Consider the following 21,652-nt stretch of genomic DNA (forward strand, 5'->3'; position numbering starts at 1 on the left):
TGTGTGCTTATATGGGATTGCTCTTGGAGGGGGGGAGGAATACATGGAAAATTTAGGCAATGTAAAAAACAAAAGATAATTTTTTTAGACATTCCCTGCTCTCAATGAATTTACCATTTACTGAAATATATTGTGACTTTTAAAAAATAAAACCTTAAAATGCCAGTTTGAGGTCTTTGCTGGATAAACTAACTCAGCCTTGGGCCATACAACATCGTGTCTAGTTATGTTAGAAAACATGTCGGTGGCTACACATGTTGTCTCTCTCCCTTCTCTTCCAACTGGGAACATAAGTACCTGCTCAAGGCAGAATAGTAGGCGAGTGACTTGGATCTTATAGGAGTGAATGCTGCCTCTTCCTCCCAGCCGCCAGCCATATCATAAAGTCTGGGCCCCTCTTAGTCTCATCTCATCTCTAGTTGGCTTTTCCAGGTTCTCTTCACCTTGGAGGAGAATAGTGGAGAGAGTAGCAGCAGACTGCCCTGGGGTGGGGCAGGACCTAGAAGGCTGCCTTCACTCTGTCCCTTTCTTTAATAGAAAGCCTAGAACCTGAAAGGAGACACTAATAGCAAACCAGAAGGTAGAGAAGGTCTCACTCTTCTGTCTAATTTTTGTAATTTGTATCTGGTAAGAAATAAACAGCTTCCTTGGGCCTCTAGGAATGAGGAACTGGAAACCCTAAATGAGGAACCAGGAGCTAAGTCTGTTTATTTTAGCCCACTTGACCAGTCCATGTCTGAGATCATGGCCAGCTAAACTGTTCCTTCAGCTTTCTTTGCTCCAAGAACTTCCTTACTGTACTTTGCTCCCTGAGGTGAGGGCAACCTTACAGAGGACTCCATTGAATCATCGAACTAAAGAGTCGGGTCTGGATGGTATTAATGCAGTGCTCAATTCTAGACCCCTACTAAGACCTAACTCCTTTAAAAAAATTTTATTTATTTACTTTTAGTTTACAACATTCAGTTCCACAATCCCTTGAGTTTCGAATTTTCTCCCCTTCCCTTTCCTCCCTCCTCCCCTCCATGGTGGCATGCAATCAAATATAAGATCTACAAATACCTTCACATTAAACATTAGACAGGTTGTAAAGGATTATAACCAATGGAGTGAACAATGAGAAAGAAGAAACAAAACAAAACAAAAAAGAGAGAGCCAATAGTTTGCTTCAGTCTGCATTCAGACTCTGTAGTTCTTTCTCTGGATGTGGATAGCCCTTTCCATCATCAGTAAGACCTAACTCCTTAAATGAGGATTACCACTCAGGTTTTAGTCATTTCTGTTTGACTCAATAAGCTCAATGTGCAAAGCCCTGTGCTAATGGCTGAGGATATAGACACACAGAAATTTTTGCTCTCAAGGACCTTACATTCTTCCAGGGGGAGGAATGGGGATATGATATGTACATAGATAAGGAGAAAATGATGAGGGCAGAGATCCAGACATAGTGTCCAAGTCAAGAAGCATTTATTTAGTGTTTACTATGTACCAGCAAGCACTGTGCTTTTACATATGGATACAAAAGGAAAAAAAAAATAAAAACCCAGTCTCATCTCTCAAGGAACTCACATTTTAACAAGCAACACTCAAGGCAAACCTCTATGCCCAGCACGTAGATGTTTGGTAAATGTTTGAATGAATTAATGTCAAGTGAGTACCACAAATAATTTATTAACCTGAACTTACAAAATAGGTTCCCTTCCTGATGGAGAACTAGGTTTCTGATGTCTTGGGGATGACATCCTCATATCGAAGAATCTTCTCCATAGTAAGACTCAGTATAGGGGCCAGGAGGCAGGGCATTTTGTGCCAGGATCAGTTTTGCATTAGTAATGAAAGTTGATAGAATATCTTATTTGCTTTTTTCCCCTCTTTAAAAAAAAAGTTTTATTGGTGTATTTTGTTTTAACATTACAAAAATTTACAGATTATCCCCAAGAGACTTACAAGATGTCTCTTGTAACAAAGTAAAACAATTAAATATAATTAAAAATACAGGTAATTAGAATACAAATAAAAATAATATTAAATTCATATGAAAGTGTGTGAATCTGTAGCACCCTCCCCACCTCTTTATTTTATTTTAATTAATAGAATCTATTTTCTCTCTCAACCCCCCCATTGGAAAAAAAAGAAAAGAAAAATTCCTTGGAAGAAATATACATAGTCAAGCAAAGCAAATTTCTTTAGTGTTTCTGTGTATACACACATGTCACATATGTACACATGTGTGCAATATGTGCATTGTGATTTTGAATGTTTGATCTATCACCTTGTCATGGAAAGCATATTTCCTCATCTGTCCTCTTGTCTAATGAAAGGTCATTGTACTGATTTAAGTTCGTACAGCTTTCAGAATTGCTCATTTCATAGAAATTGTTCTGCTCATTTCATTTTTTGCCTATTTATAAAAGTCCTCAGAAATGTTCATTTTATAACTAATATTGTAAGATAGATTGTTTACCTTGCTCTGTTGACTTCACTCTGTTGATCCAAAGAAGTCTTTCTGTATCTTTTTTTTCTTAAGCAATTGGGGTTAAGTAACTTGCCCAAGGTTACACAGCCAATTTTTTTTTGTGGGTGTTAAGTATCTGAGGCTGGAACCGATCCCGGGTCCACCCGACTCTGGGGCCAGTGCTCTTACTCACTACGCCACCTAGCCGCCCCCTATATCTTTTTGAAGTTGTCTTTGCCCTCCTCTCTTTTGCACAGAAGTATTACATCACCTTCATATAACTTACTCAGCAGTTTCTCAATTTATAGGCACCCTTTTGGTTTCCTAGGTTTGGAAGAAGCAAAATAGAATCATGATATTTTGGTATTTTGGCCTGTGAAGCTACAAGAAGGTAAGTTGTGGCCTAGGCTTAACAGCTGAAGATTAGGTTTGAACTAGCCCAGTTCTAAAGTTACTGTGTACTTTCACATTACACTTAGTCTCCTCAGGCCTTTATTTCCTCATCTATAAAATGGGTACTGTCAACCTCATAGGGTTGTTCTGAATGTAAAAATAAATCTATAATGACATGTTAAGTAATAAGGGATGTGTTGTTTTTACAGGAGTGGTAATTCTATGGGGAAGAGGCAATGTGGTATAGAGAATTAACCTCAAAGCCAGGAAGGTCTGGGTTCCAGTCCTGTCTCTAATACATACTGACTTTATCACCCTAGACAAATCACTTAACCTCTTAGTGCTCTAGACCACCCCCTAAGGATAAATTGTAGAGAAGAGAATGTTGACTTGCTTTGGTAGAGCTCCCTTATCCAGAGTTTCTGATACCAGGTAATCAAAAGCCTGGTCTCTGGTAGTCTATAATTCTGTGATTCGGTATCTGGCCAGACCTGGAGAAATGATGCAGGTTAAGTATTAAAAAGGAAAAATTAGGCATTGCCCATGGGTCTTATACTGTTTAATTTTTAAACTTCTTAAAAGCATAGTAAATATTTTACTTTTACATATCAAAAATAAAGTTTCTGTGTATGGCCATAACAAGCTCTGATGTCTTGAGGATAGGGAGTTGGGAAAGTAGAGAGAGTAGGTAACCCCAGGAATTCCTAGAATCTCAAAGGAAGAAGGGACTTTAGGGTATGTCTGGTCCTCATCAGAACCTCAGAAAGGTCAGGTGACTTGGTCCAAAGTCACACAATCAGTTAGTAACAGAATGGAGACAGGACCTTGATTCTGGGTGTGTCCTACTATGCCAAAACTGCATTCTGGGGAATGTGGCCCTGTGTAATGTTATACAGCCCCTACAAGTTGGCACCCGGTGAAGCAAAGGTGAAATAGCAGGGGTTTTCTAAGATGATAATAGACTAATAGAGGTAACTAAAAGAAAATAATATATAGCCCAGATTTTCAGAGAGATTGTCAGACTGACAAGCTCCATTTTCCCCACAGTGGGACTGCTTTCCAGTCCATGAAGCCAGAAGCTGTATTTCTTTCTTTTTGGAAGCAATCGGGGTTAAATGACTTGTTCAGGTTCACACAGCTAGTAAGTGTGTAAGGCTGGATTTATACTCAGGTCCTCCTGACTTCAGGAAGGCTGTGCCACCTAACTGCCCTGCCAGGTTGTATTTCTAAGACCTTCTTTGAGTATAATATCTGCAAAGGAGCAATTGATGTTTGCCATGTCAAAGACACTAAATGTCTATAAGCTCCTTTCTGCCCTCAGATCTGTGTCCTTCTGTCTGATCTTATACAGACCCAGATATGGAACATTTAATTAGATACAGAACTAAGTAGATCTTGGTCTAGAATAAATCCCTAGACCCTGGAGAAAATATAAGTTCATAGGTTAAAACTCAACACCACACACACAAAAAAAAACTCAACAACAAAGGTATCTCAGAGCAACAGATACTAGGCCGCCTTAGCAACTAGGGAGTAGGAAGGAGTAGAAATTTAAAATGATGAAGCTCATTACTTAGCTAGATACCCCTTCCCCTCCCCCTTTTAAAGAAAGTCACTTTAATTTTTTTAATTTTAAAAATTATTGAGTCATAATTTAAAAATTATGAGAGGCAGCTTGGCATAGTGACTAGAGAGCCAGCCTAAGAATTGTGGTTGAGTTCACATGTGACATCTGTCACATAATGGCTTCAGGACCTTGTTCAAATCATCTACCTTCTTTAGTGCCAGGCAACTCTCTTAAGGTTTGAAACCTCTTTATTGATTAAAGGAAATTGGGTTTTTTTTTTTTTGCTTTTTGGAGGGCAATTGGGGTTAAGTAACTTGCTCAAGGTTACATGGCTAGTTTTTTTGTGTGCGTGTTAAGTGTCTGAGGCTGGATCCAAACTCAGGTCCTCCTGACTCCAGGGCCGGCACTCTACTCACTGTGCCACCTAGCCACCCCAAGGAAATTTCTTACTGGAAGCTTCCTACAACAGGTTATTCACATTAAAAAAAAATACATGGAGGGGTGTCTAGGTGATGCAGTCAGTAGAGCGCCAGCCCTGGAGTCAGGAGGACCTAAGTTCGGATTTGGCCTTAGACACTTAACAGAAAAAAAAACTAGCCATGTGACCTTGGGCAAGTTACTTAACCCCAATTGTTCTCCAAAAAAAAAAGCAAAACAAAACAAGTACATGGAAATAATTTTGTTTTGATTCAACAGACACTTTCCAATAAACCCTTTTTACAAAGTACATTCCCTGAAAATTTAAGGGACACTTCTGTCTTTTAATAATTAATAAATGAATTGTACTCTCAGGAAATATATTTTATAAGAGAGGAATGGCTATTAATCTCACATATTTGTCAGTTCTCTATAGCTCTTAGATGTCAGTCATCAAAGATTTAATTCAAACACTCTCCCATATCTATATCTTCTGTGATTTCAGCTGTCTTGGTTGTGTTGGGGCAAAAGTTTTTTTTTAATTTTACACAGTTAAGATGGTCTGTTCTATACCTTCTTTGATTGACAATTTTCCCCTTATCTATAATTATAAATATATTTAAAGCCTTTAATTCATTTTGCTGTTATTATTTTCTATCTCTTCCAAGGTTTACTGAAGCTTTTGTCTTTATTAATTGATTCTCTAGGATTCTCTAAGTAGATCATATCATCTGCAAGTAGAAATAATTTTGGCTCCTTTTCGCCTTTGTTTATTCCTTCAATTTCTTTCCCTTGTCTTCTTGCTATAGTTAGCATTTCCATCACTGTGTAAAATAAAAGGTAGAGACAGTGGGCACCCTTGCTTTACCCTTAATCTTGCTGGGAAAGCTTCTAGCTCACATTTCAATTTGGGTAGGAGGTAATTCCAATAACAATGGATGACCCCATCAGCAGCCTTAGGCTCTTTCTGGGTTTGCTAGGAGAAGCCATTCAGAGGCTGAGAAGCAGCAAGATTGATGGAGATCAGAAGTTTACTCTTTCTCAAATTAGTAAGAGAAAACTTTTTTTTTTTAGTGTTAAAAGACAGTATAGGAGGGTGAGGGTATGAAGTCCCTGGATGGTCCCTAGAAGAGAAATAGGAACTGAGGTCAGTGTGTTTGCACAGACTTAAAAAAAAAATTTAGAGTAGACATTCATAGGATCTTAAGTAAAACTTGGAGACCTCAGAGACTATCTAGTCCAATCCCCTTATTTTACAGATGAGGAAACAGAGACCTATGGAGAAGGGATTTGTCCAAAGTCACACAAGTAGCAAATCTCATTAAAGGTGGAATTTGAATCCTGATCCTAGGACTCCAGAACCACTGTGTTTCTCTAGACTATGTTCCGCTCAACCCAAAGTACTGCTCCACACACAACTTCAGCCCATTGAAGTTCCTCTTTCCACTTGGGGACTATATCCTTACATGTGGGTGCTCTATCTGTAGGAATATAAATTTTATTTACTTGTATGTTGTAAGGTATTTTGGAGTTGAGGGCTAGATTTTTTTCTAAATGGTAGGACAATTTACTTTTTCTCTTGTGCAGTTTTCACTTATGATTTCTTGAAATACAGCTCTGAAAAAGCAGGCTTAAAAAAAATAATGGTTTTAAAGGAGCCCAGTGAGTCTCTGGACCAGTCCATTGTGTTTCAAATGGAGCTACTTGACTGTGCCTTTATGATGGTGGGGGAGGAGGGGAAACCCTGGGTTTGGAGTGGACTTGGGTTCTAGTCTTAGATCTTCCAATAATTCACTGTGTGACCTTGAACAAGTCTCTTCTCTGTGGTCTACAGTCTCCTCATCTTTAAATTGAGGGAATAGACTAGATTGTCTATGACATTCTATGATTCTGCCTTTCAGGGCCTTTGATAGTCCTTACTGTCTGATTATAGAGAGATAGAACATCGCCAGAAATAGAGCAAACACAAGAGATCACTGTTGGAAAACGACGATACATCCCTAACTAAGCTGACTTTTCTTGTCTGTTGGATGGAGTTGAGAATGGTAGTGAATGACCTTGTCTTGGTCTCTGGCATCAGTTACATAAAACATTGAGTGCTACAATCTAGTCACCTCATTCTTCATCCACAAGATTCGTTGCATTTGTATCGGTCCTTCACAATAGCTCTTTCTGATTAAATCCACAGGTCAGTGTAGCAAAGCCTTTCCACCTCAAGGGGGCACCTTCCAAGTAATCCATGGCAATGGCACCGCCATCGGGACAGTACTGATGTTCCATTGCCCTATAGGCCACCAGATGCTGGGACAAGGCATTACTAGCTGCATCTGGAGAGAGAATGGCACAGAGTGGACAAATAAAACACCAACATGCAAGGGTAAGGACACACAATCCTCCTTGAGCCTTCCCCCAACTTTGCCCTCTCCCTCTAACTGAGCAAGCAATCTTCTGAAGAGAGTCTTCGCAAAATGTCCTTTGTTCTCTAAGAGGACCATGACATCCGGGAAATGATTCCATGACTTGTGGTTGACTTGGATTTAAGTGAGGAAGGACTGTGCAAGGTCACCAGCCTCACTTTCTCCTCCAGAGCCATCTGAGTCCAGTGGTCTAATATTCATCAGGACAACTGGAGATTGCTCAGGATGCAGTGGGAGACCCTGGCCCTTGAAGGCTAAGGTCTTTTCAGGTTCTCACTTTGAGTGAGGTAAATGTCCATTAAGTGAATAGGCCTCTTTAAAACGTTACTATCTGATTGAAGACTAACCTCCATAGAAAGAAAAATAGTTCATATTATTCTACATTGTGCTTCTGCTCATCCTTCTGTCATGAGGCTGATTATCTGTTTAAGCAAGGCCTTCTAGGGGCGGCTAGGTGGTGCAGTGAGTAAACGCCGGCTCTGGAGTTGGGAGGACCGGAGTTCGGTTCCGGCCTGAGACACTTGACAACCACACAAAAATACTAGCCGTGTAACCTTGGGCAAGTTACTTAACCCCAATTGCCCTCCAAAAGGCAAAAAAAAAAAAAAAGGCCTTCTGCTTCTGTTAGAATTTAGCACATGAAAATATATTTATTAAGCATGGGTTCCCAAGAGAAAATGCAATATTTGTAGAAATGCAAACACATTTGTGGAAATGTTAAGTCACTTTCTTATGGAAAGGCTACAATTAAAGCAGAAATACTTATTTAAACAAATAATTAGTTTGGAAACGGAGCAACCATAGTAATTATTTACACTTTGAGAGCTTTAAGACATAACAAGACTTCCACAACCTTCTGGAGTCATGATGCAAAGATTGTTAATCACATCTTACAGAAGAAGAAATAAAGATGTGAAGCCAGGGTTACCTGCCAGGAAAAAGAAGTCTAAACAAATAGAAGGATAATTCAGGAATTTGCTGGTTGTTCTTTCCTCCCATATTTTCTCCTGCATTTTTATCTTAAATTAAGGTAGACTCCCATCTGATGTAGTCAGTGGATAGAGGATTATAGGGTATAAACATGTGTCTAAGGAAGGTTAGGAAGTACTACTCTAAAGTGGAAGGTTGTAAAGATCATGAAATCAAAGGATTTGTAGCTGTAGGGGCCCTTAGGAACCATCTAATCTAGGGACAGATATAGACAGTGAATCTGTGATTTCCTTGGTAAATGCCCAGTTTTGGAAACTTAACTCTACCAATGAACCTTTCCTTAGAGGTTTGCTTAGAGCACTGAGAGATTAAGTGCTTATCCAGGGGTCACACAGCTAGTATGTGTCAGAACCCCAGACTCCCTAGCTTCAAAGTGAGTATCTCTATCCATTATAACCTGCTTCTTCCCTTCTGATTTTATAGAAGAGGTCTAGAGGAGAAGAGATTTGCCCACAATCACAGATCAATTTAAATTAGATAGGTGTAGTTGACAGATTCATCCCAGAAGTAACCAGGAGTGTACTGAAGCCAGCTCCTACTGGCTCCTGAAAGCGAATCGTTAAATTTCCAGTGTGAGCATTTATACTTTAGAAATCCAGCAAGCACCACAATTTGATTTATTGGTTTATTGATTATCTAAATTTAAGAAAGTGATAGAGAGGGGCAGCTAGGAGCTGCAGTGAATAGAGCACCGGCCCTGGGACCAGGAGGACCTGAGTTCAAATCCAGTCTCAGACACTTAACACTTACTAGCGGTGTGACCTTGGGCAAGTCACTGAACCCCGATTGCCCAGTCTTCCCCCCCTCTGAAAAAGAAAAAAAAAGTGATAGAGAAAGTATTAATACAGATTAAAGTTTTAAAGTATACATTTTTCCCCCTGGAGAGCCACTTCTTAAACATATACCAAGACACCAGTGGAAGTAACCCATTCTGAGTGATTATTGCTGACAATATTGACTTCAAAACCTCAAGGAACTGTGATTTCAGTACAGTGGGTCCTTTTCCCACTGGTGTAGATTGCAACCACACTCCACCTCAGTAGACCATCTTTTTGAATTGCTAGGGCAGAAAAATTCATTACCTTGTGGTCAAATTGGAAATGAGTTCCTCTTGACCTAGTTATGCTGACCCTTAGGAAAGGCCCAAGCCTTTCCAATATGAAAGGGCTTTTGGGTTCCTTGCATTCTTCTGACCCATGTTTCCTTTAACCTTCTAGATGCCTCCATTGTCTCAGTTCCTGAAGTTTAAATTACTGTGAAATCTTGCTGCTCTCTTCTAGGTAAAGTGAGCATATTCACTAGCTATTGGTTGATTGGTTCTATCCTTTAGGGGAAACTTGAAGACTGACACCTTAGTTAAACCATATGGCCAGTGACCTTAGATGATCATTTTTTGTGAGGCAGGGCCTCATCTCAGCAAGGGTTTCAGGATCCCACAATTTCTAATACAAGCATGCCCAAGAAAATAGGGAAGGTGTCTCAAGAAGGAAACTGTTGAGGATCTTGTCAATGACATCATCATTACTCTGCCTTCTGGTAGTATGCCATAACTTAAGACAGCTAGCAGCTCAAAGTAACAGACCATAGACAGGCCTTTTTCCAGGGACAAACACAAACCATAGGGAAAGTTAGACAGGTAACCATACTGCCTGACCTGGCATCTCAACTGGCTCTCTCACCTTCATTAAAGTGGTAGAGAAGAGGGAGCAGGGATCACATTCTACCTTTGATCTTTATTACCCATGTGGTCCCTTGGCAAGTCATTTCACTTCCTTGATGGTGGACCAAGTTCATCTCTAAAATCTTCTTAGCTCTAAATGTGATTCTGTGAACAATGCATTCAGCCCTATAACTTGGAGGTCTGGGCTAGCTTAGCTCTAGGCTGAGCTGGTTCCAGGCAGCCTCACAAGGGATATAGATCAGTGCCCTTGTTAAAGTTATTGACAACAGCTGTGGCTTTCCTTAAAAAAAATAAATAAATAAATTGTCTAGTCTTCTGGATTGTGGTAACAAAGAATCCCTAATGGATTTTATGGTGAATGGTCTTTTACTATGCAAAGCCCTTGTTCCTTGTTGGGTCTTAATCCCATTTTGGCATGCCTTTGCCCCCCAGTTCCTTGTCAGTATTGGAATAACCAATATACTGTAGAACCAGTGATCATTGCACATCTTTCCCTGCCTCCAGCTTCTAGCTTTATCTGCCATTTATCTGTTTTCTGAGGTTGATGGTATGGTTAGTCTCAGATGAGACATTTTCACCTTTCCTCACAGAGTGGTACTTCTAGGACCTGCTTCTTTGCAGGGGAGAACTTGTTTAGGTATATGTAATTTAATCAGCATGGATATTCCCTTCACCAATACAGGCCATAAACCCACTATGACTCAGTAAACAGACAATCTTCAATCATTGCTGTTATAGGCAAAGTCATCACTCTGGCCAATCTGATGATCTTTCCCCGAGCTTGACTAGGCTGGCTTTCAGGTGACAGACAGTTCGTGATAGGTCTGTACTTGAAGATTTTCTGTGTGGTTAGGATCTGCCAGTTTATATCTTTCTGGCACAGCCTTCAGGAACCCAAGGTCACCTCCAAACCACAATGAAGTACCAGAGGAAGACTTAAGTAGAAGATATTCAAAACACAATGGCTTATATTTATAGAATTCTTTATGATGTGACTGTCATATATTCCTGACATCAAGAAGTCACCGGTCTAAAATGTAGCTCATGTCTAAGAGCTGTGATCTTAGAAAGGGTAACATATTAATGATCTACATATGGTGGATAGTTCTTTGATTCTGGACTCTAGGTAGGGAGGGAAGTATACTGTATTTTGGACACATTTCTAGAATGGAAACAGTGCATTCATCAAGCTGCTACAGTCTCCCTTAAGAATATTTGTCTCCCCATGTGTTGATTTTGCTCAGCAAGCAACCTTCACAACCACATCAAGGTGGTACCCTATGAAAATGAAAAGTCTTTGTTCAGATACCTCTCCCAGTATAAGAATAGTAAAGGCTCTTAATTGCATTGTGCTTCTCAAGCAATAAAGGGACTTCTCCTTCCTTATTTCTCTTGACTGTCCCGGTACTCCTATGGTAAGCAGGTATTATTATCTACACTTTATAGATCAGTGAACCAAAATTTGAAGAGTTTAAGTAACTCGACACCATAGATACATAATAGTTCAATGCTCTCTCCATTGTCAATTTACTCCAAGTTTGGTTTATATAAATTATTTTTCTAAAGACTGATCACTTCCAGGTGAACTTAGATGACTAAGGTCTTGAAGTGAAGACCGCTCTGGACTCAAGATAATACCAGTGAAGTACAATTTTGCCTTCTCAGGTCCAGGCTGAATCAAACCATCCTTGGTCTCTGCCCACGGGTCAGGAACAGCTGGCAGGCAAACAGCTGCCCAATCTGGAAATAGTGACATTTATGACAGACTCAGAACCAATGCCAGTGTTTCCTGGGTTGGGCTTATGCTGATTGAAAGGGGAGGGGAGGGCACTGGCATTTGATCTGATGGTACTTCCTAGCAAAGGGGCCCCAGAGAGACTAACATTCTCTTCATTTGTGGTGACCAGTTGCTGGGAGTATATGACCAGGCAACATCTGCTTTGCAAAATGCCTCCACTGGAAACCAAAGCAGAGCATTCCAGGAGTCTTTGTGGCTGGCAGTCTTGTATTCCCTTTTATAGGAAAGCTTCTCTCGGATGAAATGGGGCTCTGCGGGAAGCTGAAAGCTGAGCTCATATTCATCAGGCCTGTGGCACCTTGTAAATTGTTTCCATGTCCATTCCCCATTTGTACAGCTCTGCCCGTGTATGAAACCTTTGGGTTTAAGGTTGCTGTGATCGCCTCCATCATAAGCTGTGCCATCATCCTGCTGATGTCCGTCGCGTTTTTAACCTGTTGTCTCCTCAAATGTGTGAAGAAGAAAGAACGACGTCAAACTGAAAGGTACATCTTGGCATATCATAGGAGTTACATCCGTACGGGACCTCCAAGACCATCTAGTTCAAAATCCTCATTTTATATAAGAATATTTTATAGAAGCACCTGAGGCCCACTGTGGGGAAGCAATTGGCCACAGGTCCTTTGGGTAATAAGGAACAGAGCTCGGATTCAATTCTGACTTCTTGCCATCATCCCTTGTCTTGAATCTTTCAAACCCAGGGGCTACAATCTGTAACATTCCTGAGATTTGGGGGAAGGATTTTATTTCCTCCCCCCTTGATTTTAATTCCATCTTTTTAGTCTTAAAAAGTCCTGTATAAGGCCATTACCCAGTCTTAGTTTTTTTTTTAAAGAAATAACCTAAGACATTTAATTGAAGAAGAAGAGAGTCAGTACTAAAAGATACACAGATATGCAAAGTATGAATAGAGATCCTAATGCTGGGAGGCAGGTCTGTTTTCCTAAAAATATCATTGAAACTTGGTAGGGTGGGAACCATACCTGCCATACTTGACATATGGTTTTTGAGAGAGTAAGCCAGCCAGGTTTGGTGGTACACACCTATAATCCCATCTACCAGGGAGTCTGAGGCTGCTGTATCTCTTGAATTCAGGAGTTTTGAACTTCAATGGACTGAGGTGATAAAGTGTTCAAACTGAGTTCAGCAGTAATATGGTGAGTCCCGAGAGCAGAGGGGCAGCCAGGCTGCCTGAGGAGGGCTGAACCAGCCTAGGTTGGAAATGGAGCAGGTCAAAGCTCCTGTGCCAATCAAAGTAAGACCAGGCTCATGTGTGGCCCTTGTATGTCTAGCCTCACTGAGATATGGAGACAAGAAAGGAAGGAAGGAAGGAAGGAAGGCTAGTTATTTCAAATGAAAAGGTTAAAGAAAAGGAAACTGAAAAACACTGTATATTAAGAAGGGATAATCCTATAGAGAAATCCAAGGACCAGAAAGAAAAACTCATGGTTGGGAGAGCATTTGGGTGAAGACTATCTATAGAGGCAGAAACAGAAGGCATCCCATCACAAGGTGAAGGAACCATTGACCTGATTCCCACCAACAGAGGAAGGACAGGTTTTTTAAGGAGAAATGATGGGAGACCTTGCAGGAAAGTATCTGTTCTGTCTTAGAATTTATGATAGTGAAGAAATAAGTTGGACATAGCCTGACAATGAATTTCAAGAGAGATGATTTTAAAGGGTTTAGAATAGGGTGAGTAAGACCTCCTGGACTAAAATTCTGCAGAGGAAGTCAGCCCTGGACGGCGCAGGAAGCTCTCATGAGTAAAATTCTGAATACTTGAAGTAGAAATTATTCTGAAGAGGGAAAAGAGGAGCAATGTAAAGCGTGTGTGTACAGGGAACTCATTTACCAATTTAGATTTTAAAATGAAATGTGAAGATGGAAGCAAGAGCAAATAACTAAGGACAGATACGAAAGTCTTATGTGTAGCCCTCTAAGAATTGTGTCAGGGTGCTAGAGCCCATTTACTGATTTGTGAACCCTCGAGATTGTTTGATGATGGTCTGCAGGGTTTGCACAGTGGTGTGCTGCTAAATGCTTAAGAACTGACTCTCCCTCTGCCCCCCAAATGTATGCATGGCATACTTAAGTTTAATCTGCATTATTATCATTGTCCCCATCTCTTTCTTAAGTCTAGACAATCAATAAAACAATAACACAAACTCAAGCCCTGATGTTTAGCATTTGCCAGTTTCTGAGGTATAAATGCTCACTCTGATAATTTGACCATCAGCTCTACCCTGATCAAGCTGGCTCCAAGCATAACCCTGCCACTAAAAATTCTTATATGGTGTCTTAAGCAGCAAATAATTGAAAAGAACATGAGTGGTGTGTTAAATTTCCCCAGGGGTTGACAACACATTTTTTTGTTGTTTTCAGAAAGAGTTCAGGGATAAAAAATGTTGGAAACTACTGGCCTAAAATAAGCTGGGGCTAGCAATGAATGCGCAGAACATCACAAACAATTGTCGGCTTGGGGCAGCCAGGTAATGCAGTGAGTAAGAGCACTGGCCCCAGAGTCGGGATGACCTGGGATCAAATCCGGGCTCAGACACTTAGCACCCACCCAGAAATAACTGGCTGTGTAACCTTGAGCAAGTTCAATTCCAAAAGTTCAATTCCAAGACAATTCCAAAAGACTCATGATGAAAAATGCTAACCACATTCAGAAAAAGAACTATGGAGTCTGAATGCAGATTGAAGCAGACTATTTTCTCCTTTTTTCTTTCTAGTTGTTTTTCTCTTTTGTTTTGATTGTTCTTTCACAAGTTGACTAATGTGGAAATATGTTTAATATAATTTTGCATATGTATAGCCTTTATTGAACTGCTTGCTGTCGGGGAGGGAGAGCGGAGAAAGGGAGGGAGAAAAAAATTTAGAATTCAAAATCTTATAAAAGCTAAAAACTATCTTTACATGTAATTGGAAAACATTAAATACTATTAAGTGGTGGGGGGAAGAGATACTAGGAGATTATTGTACAACCAGGAGAGATACTGTGTTAGAGTATTAGGTTTATTAGAGAATTAGATTTATTGGAGAATTAGGTTTATTTGACACTTGTTGAATGACTAGACACAATATATAGTCATTGATAGTTGACATCAGCTTGGAGGGAGGTCTCTAGCAGAATACTCTCAGGATTTTTCCTTGATCCTACAATGTCAACATTTTAATCAATTATTTGGATGAAGGTATAGATTAATTTAGTAAATAGAATGAAATAGAAAAGCACTCGTTAAGCATTGCCAAGCACTCCTGTTCTGAGTGCTGATAGATACAAACAGAAAGATAAGACAGTGTCTGCTTTCTAGGGGCTCATATGCTAATTAGGAGATAATGCATGAAGGAAGGTTTAGCCTCCTGGCAGATGAAAAGACCAGGTGGTATGTAGGCTCTGGCAGGCAAAGCAGTGATCAAATGGTAAGGTCCCATGTACCTTGGGGAACAATGGCATGGCAGATGGTCATTAATGGCCAACCATTGGGAAAGGGTCCAAGGGTCAGAGTGGTGTGAGACTCTGGATTACATCTGGAGGAGGTCAGGATGGGAGTCATCTTGGTGGGATCTGGGCAACAGGGGTTTGGACAGCAGGATCTGGGCAGTAGGGGTTTGGGTGGCAGATGAGAAGGTCGCCAGTTCTCAACCATAGTACTTGCTGGGGCAGAGTAGAGAAAGGTCAGTAAGTATTTATTAATCAATCAACAAGCACTTATTAATCACTATGGCAAATCACAGAGATCTTGTCAATACTGTCAAATACAATCTTGTCAAATGTAGGCAACATGAAACCTGGAGGGAAAGCTAACAGCTTCCAGATAACAAAAGGATCCCAGTGGGCCAGAATAATGAGCCAAATAAAATAAGATTAAATATAAGAGTAACAAATATGAAGTTCTACATTTCAAATAATCATTCCCACAAGTGTAAAGTACTTGAGATGTGACCAGACAATAGTTTCTATGGAAAAGAGCTGGGGTTCTTAGTAGACTAGAAGATAGGTATGAATAATGGTATAATACTGACAGTCAAAATAAGGTAGTGCCTTTCTAGGCAGAGTATCCAGAGGGAGAAAGTGAATAGTTCTTATATAACTTCTCTATTCAGTCTTCATGTGAAGACTACATTCAATTCTAGCCCCACATTTCAAGGAGCCTTAGACGAGCTTCAGAGTGTGACCACAAGAGGGCGGCTAGAATGGTAAGAGGATTGGAAAAGGAGGTTTGATTGAAGGAATGAAGGTGTTTAACCTGGAGAAGGGAAGCCTCAGGGAGGATTTGATAATGACTGTGTTCATGTATTTGAAAGGGTGTCCTGGGGAATAAGAATGGTTAGATTTGTTTTTCCTGGCCCCAGAGCCCAATATTGAGTAATGAGTGTTGATTTCCAAGAGACAGATATAGGATGGATACCAGGAATTAGAGCTGCCTCAAAGCTGGAATGGAGTTGCCTCAAGGAGGTTCCTGTTCATTGGAAGATTTCAACCAGAGAATGGATGACCACTTACTTCCTGATTCTTTTGTAGTAGAAATTCTCAGTTAAGTGCAGGCCAGAGTAGATGCTCCCAAGGTACTTCTGTATTTTAGATTCTGTGATTCCAATGTACCTCAATACTCTGAGTAGTCTTTCCAGTTGGCAATGCAGGGAACCAGTCCTACACTCTCTTTAGCTCTGAGCCCCCAGTAATTTCATGCCCATAATTTTTAGGCAACTGATCAGGACGTGTTCTGTGTTCATGGCGTACAGTTAAATTAATTAGCCTTCTGACCCTGAGCAGAGCTAAGGGTATCTATGAACTGACCAATGACTGTAATCTGGGCTAGATTTTTTTTTTTTTTGGTTTGGGGGATCACCACAAGAGGGAGCCTTAGTTACTGGTCTCCTAGTTCTCTACTTCCGTGAAATTCCAGTGAGATCTAGGAAGAATGTTTCTTCCTACTTCCATACAGCATCAGGGATTTTTAGTAACAACCTCAATCAAAACTTTTCATGTAAGGGCAATGATTGAAATATGCCTTTTCAGGAAATATTATTTCTTGGTGTGGCTGAGGACCACATTTTTCAAATTCTATCAAACTTCCGTATTTCTACTGAGTCAGTATTAAAGGGAGCATGTTAGGTGGGGGGGAGGGGGGGTAGAGAAAGAGAAAAGCCATCTTTTGTTAAGAAAGATTTTAAAAGAGAAGAAGAAAAAAAGAAATTCCATAAAATCACCTGTGTCTGACACCATAGTCAATATTCCATACCCCTTAGTCCTTCACTTTTACATTAAAGGAAGGGTCATACATTGTCTATTCTCTGCGGTCAAACTTAGTCATTATAATTACATAAAATATAAATTCATGTAGTTCTTTGAAGTTTATACATATGTATTTCTCATTTGAGCTTCACAACTACCCTGTGAAGTAGATACTACTGGTATTATACTGGTGAGGATTCTATGGGTATTATCCCTATTTTCCCAGTGAGGAAACAGAGGCTTCAGAGACAATAAAGGACTTGATCTATGGTCACACAGTGAGTGTTGGGCAAGATTTGAACTCAGAATTTTCTGACTCTATATCTAGCCCTAAATTCTATTTCTCCCACTTTAGCAACAAAGAAACTGAGGCTACAAAAAAGTTAAGAGACTTAAGGATGGTCCTATAGTTTATAAATGCCAGAGAAAGCATTCAAACCCAGGCCTTTCGGTCTCCCAATCTAGTACTAGACCTGCTACTTCTCACTGCCTCTGCCCACTCCTCAGATTCAACCCCAGTGGCCCTCTTTCTACCTCATCATTATTTCCTTCAGAAAACTAAATTGGCAGCCACAATAAGCCTTCCTGGGGTGCAGTGAACCAGTTGGGGAGATGGAGAATTTACAGAAATCTGCAGGGGCAATCAGAATGTTCCTGCGCAAGCAATTTCACAAAATGTTTTCAAATGAAAGCTTTGACTGAGGAGTTGCTATTTAGCAATGATTTTTCTTCATAAAAGATTCCTTCAAAAAAGTTGGGGTCTTTTGTTTAACTGGAAATAACTGAGCCTCAGTTTCCTCTTCTGTGAGAAAAGGATACTACTCAGAGGGTTATAATGAGGATCAAATGAAAGAAGTAAGATGTCATATAAATTGCATCATCATCATCATTCTCTGATAATTCACAGCTAGTTATTAATTTTAAGAACCTACTTATACCTAATAAGTGACAGAACTCAGATTCAAACCCAGATTCTTCCGAATCCAAATCCAAGGCCTCTCCTGCTATACCATCCCACCTCCCTAGTGAATTTCAAAGACCTGATGCGGAAGAAGGTGTGACCTTTTTTCCCTGCACATAGGCAGAAGCAAGTCATGAGGGTCCCTGGTGGCTTCTACAGCATGTGTTCAGCTATAAGACTCTGAAAAACTATCATTTGGCCTCCCAGGGACATGCAGCTGTGGTACCAACTTAGGAGTGAAGAGCTGGAAGATATTCAGGCTGCTCACTTTGGCTACAAGGGTCGAAACAACAGTAACAACAACAGCGCCGGGAATAGGCCAACAAGTGTTGAAGAAGATACTGCAGCCTACGACAACCCAGGCTTTTCCAGGTGAGAGTATCTTGTGGCCACTCTGCTGCAGCATGAGTGAGCTGTATGTTCACAGACCCTTGGAGGACCAGCAACTTGGATGGGGAAAAAACGTTACACCTTTATTTTCACGAGGCTTTACTTTCCTTTGTATTCCTATGTATTTTATTTTATATATTTAAAAACATTCTGCAAAGAGCTCCTGGTCTAGTGCTAAGAGCGCTGGGTTAGGGAGTCAAGAGACCTGGGTGGGATCTGCCCTAGCTCGATCACTAAACTCACTAGGTGATCGTGGGCTAGTCCTGACCCTTCTCTGGGCTTCGGTATCATCCTTTGAAAGATGATGACATTGGACTAGGGCAATTCCCACTCTGACATTCTGCATTCTAAGGTCCCTCTCTGCTCTGATATTCTGTTCTAAGGTCCCTCCATGCTCTGACATTCTGTGTTCTAAGGTCCCTCCCTGCTCTGACATTCTGTGTTCTAAGGTCTCTCCCTGCTCTGACATTCTCTGTTTTTTTTTTACATTCTCTGTTCTAAGGGAGACATATCAAACCCACTAACACAATAGAACATAGATAATGTTAATATATGGTTTTCTAAGTTCATACACAGCTTGCAAGGATCCTTATATAGTGTTAAGCAGTCTCTGTTTCTATTTGACATTGATACCACCATTTTAACTCCCAGCTCTCACATTCTTTGTTTCTAAGGCCCTCCCAGCTCTAATATTTGTCATTCCAGGATTCTATTTTAAAAGCTTTAAAATTTAAATAAGGGCTAAGAGATATAACTCAGAAGACCCCAATTCTAGTGGGGGCCTCATTTTCAAGTGCATGGAAGACCATGCACTTGAAATACTCTGGCATCTAGATGTTTGTTCTGATTTGTCTGTTCCATTAGCAGTTGTCCTCTCACCAAAAAGAAGGCCTGGTAATTCTATCTTTCTCCCTTGACATTTGACAGTGCTTTATAGAAGCCCAAAGTAATTCACCTGTCAGCCAGCACTTACTGTTAATTTGCTGTGGACCTTTAATGGCCTATGCCCCCTAGGGGGTATTGATCAGAGTTGTATAACATGCTGATCAAAACACCTTTTGTGCTATTAAGAGCATTTGGACACAGCGTGGTTTGACCAAAATCTGTGGGTTGCATTTTTAGCTTTTAAGATTTCAGAAAATTGATAAAGTTAATGATACATGATTACCCTCGAAACTAGTTTTACAGAAAGATTAGAATCCATTTAGAACAGCTGCCGGTCTTGCAATGTTGACATTAGCAAAAAAAAAAAAGGGGGGGGGGTGCATTTTGTTGGGATTTCTTTTCTTCCAGTCCAAAAATACCATGATAAACTATAGTTTTTGAAGAAAATGAACAAGGTGACTGATACCAGCTTCTCCTATTGGAGAAAGTCAGAGATCCTAAAACATGAGTCAGGTACATTCAAGTCTTTTTAGGGTCCATTCAATTGGATTAATAATATTCCACACCACTTTTTACATTTCTTGTCCTTCCAAAGTCAATCTCTGTCTCTAAGGTATGACAATTTAGTTCTCTCAAAGTATTGGGGTTTCTGCTAGATAATCATTCAAGCTGTTATAAGGTGCTATCAAATCCCAGCAAGTCAATAGTGGATTAAACATGAATAAGAGACAGATTACTTAAGGCCCTCTTGATGAGGGATAATAATTCCTAGCTTTAGCAGGCCCTTGACCAAAAGACAGCATCACTGCCAAAGATGATGTTGAGTGACTTTGTCCCTTCTAGCTGAAATCTTAGGATCTTAAGGATTCTGTCCCTGCCTTCCATGGATCCCATCTTCCCTTACAGAATGACAAAGTCAGAAGGAACCACAGATCTATCTGATTTAGTCTGATGTCCCCCAGCAAATGATCATCCGTCTACTTTCTGCTTGGAAATCTCCAGTGAGAGTCAATCTATTACATTCCAAGGCAATACATTCTACCTTTGGATTGAGAAGGTTTTTCTGCATTTGTGTATGCATGTGTGTGCATTTTTTTTTAATATATAGAACATTCATTTTTTGGCCACCACATAGCCTAAAGAGTCATCTCTGCCCTTTCCTCTAGCCTTTTCACCATCCTAGCTACCTTCCTGGACAGGTGCCAGCTTATCAACATCATTCTTAAAATATGAACTGTGTATGGTTTCAGAAATGGTCTGGTTGGGGGCAGACTACAGGGAAATTTATTACCTCCCTCACTCTGAATGTTTTACTTCAGTGCCACCCTGAACTCTGGGAGGAGAGTAGACAACCTTCTCCTGCTGTGAAATTCTGAAGTAATTGTACTCCCCCTACCTCCATTTGCCAGACTGTCTAGGGCCATCCTTGGGGAGAGGGGGTGGCGGAAGGTGGGTACAGAACCAGAAGAATCACACTGGGTTTGATGATAGGGGTGGTGCCCCTCTAAACATCTAGCCCGTGCCCTGAAGTCTCTCTTCTCCAATCCTCTCCTCCCCCAAGGATTCAAGGACCTCCTACTGCTCAGAGTAGACTGTTACAGAACTCCATGGAAACCCTGATTCAAAACCTTTCCTTATCTCTTCCCCTCCCTTGCACCATCTCATATCAAAGCTCTCCCATCCTTCATCCAATAATTTAACTACTCACTCTTAATGAACAATGACAACTTCACATATCACCCTCCCAGGTAACATTTGACTCACAGAGTCCTAAACTTGGGAACTGGAAGGGATTTGAAATGTCTACTCCAACCTCCCTCATCTTCTAGATGAAGAAACTAAGGGAGAGTGACTCATTCCATGTCACAAGTTAATTAGAGATTTTTCCTTTTCAGGAGGGTAAGGAAGGAGGCCGAAGGGAACACACATGTTTCTATAGGTCCTGTGTTCCACACCATCATCAAGATGGTCATTGTAATGTGAAATCTTCTAAAAGTTTCTAGACCTTAAATTGCCAGGAAACTTTAGGCCTGAGGATGAGATATTTTCAGGGATGGGAGGGAAGGAGTCGAGCTTTCTCTGCTCTCAAGTACCCTCTACCATTGGAGGATGCTTCTGACATTGTGCCAATAGAGGGGAGCTCAGTTGAAGCTGCTGCTTTGAGGGAAGGAACTATCCTCTATCTGATGCTGGCTCCCTATTCTATAGAAGCAGAGAGGGTGGAGAAGGCTTGGGGAACAATTCCAGGAAACCACATTGGGGTTTTTGTTTGCCTCCATTTAAGTGCTCCAAGTTTCATGATGCCTGGCATATGGCAGAGGCAATTATCGAGCAAAGGTCCCACCCACACCCTTTGTTCATTTTCTTAGGTTTTTAAAGGGCTGTCAGAATGAGGTGGCCCTTTTGGCAGCTGATTTAGAGCCAATGCGTCCTCTGCTCCTTTGTGATTTGTG

General features: G+C 40.6%; 1 protein-coding gene across 1 annotated transcript in view; it reads left to right on the top strand.

Moving 5' to 3' along the window:
- Positions 1-21,652, top strand: part of SUSD3 (sushi domain containing 3) — a 66,917-nt gene that overhangs the window by 44,138 nt on the left and 1,127 nt on the right. Inside the window, exons 2-4 of the mRNA XM_069090585.1 lie at positions 7,021-7,209; positions 12,056-12,203; positions 18,132-18,296. Of these exons, the coding sequence (XP_068946686.1) occupies positions 7,021-7,209; positions 12,056-12,203; positions 18,132-18,296 (502 nt within the window). The remainder of the gene's footprint in view (positions 1-7,020; positions 7,210-12,055; positions 12,204-18,131; positions 18,297-21,652) is intronic.

This window comes from Petaurus breviceps, unplaced genomic scaffold, assembly GCF_028583685.1.
Source record: "Petaurus breviceps papuanus isolate PSGF00001 unplaced genomic scaffold, PetGlider_PUasm1.0 187, whole genome shotgun sequence".
Classification (NCBI taxonomy): domain Eukaryota; kingdom Metazoa; phylum Chordata; class Mammalia; order Diprotodontia; family Petauridae; genus Petaurus; species Petaurus breviceps.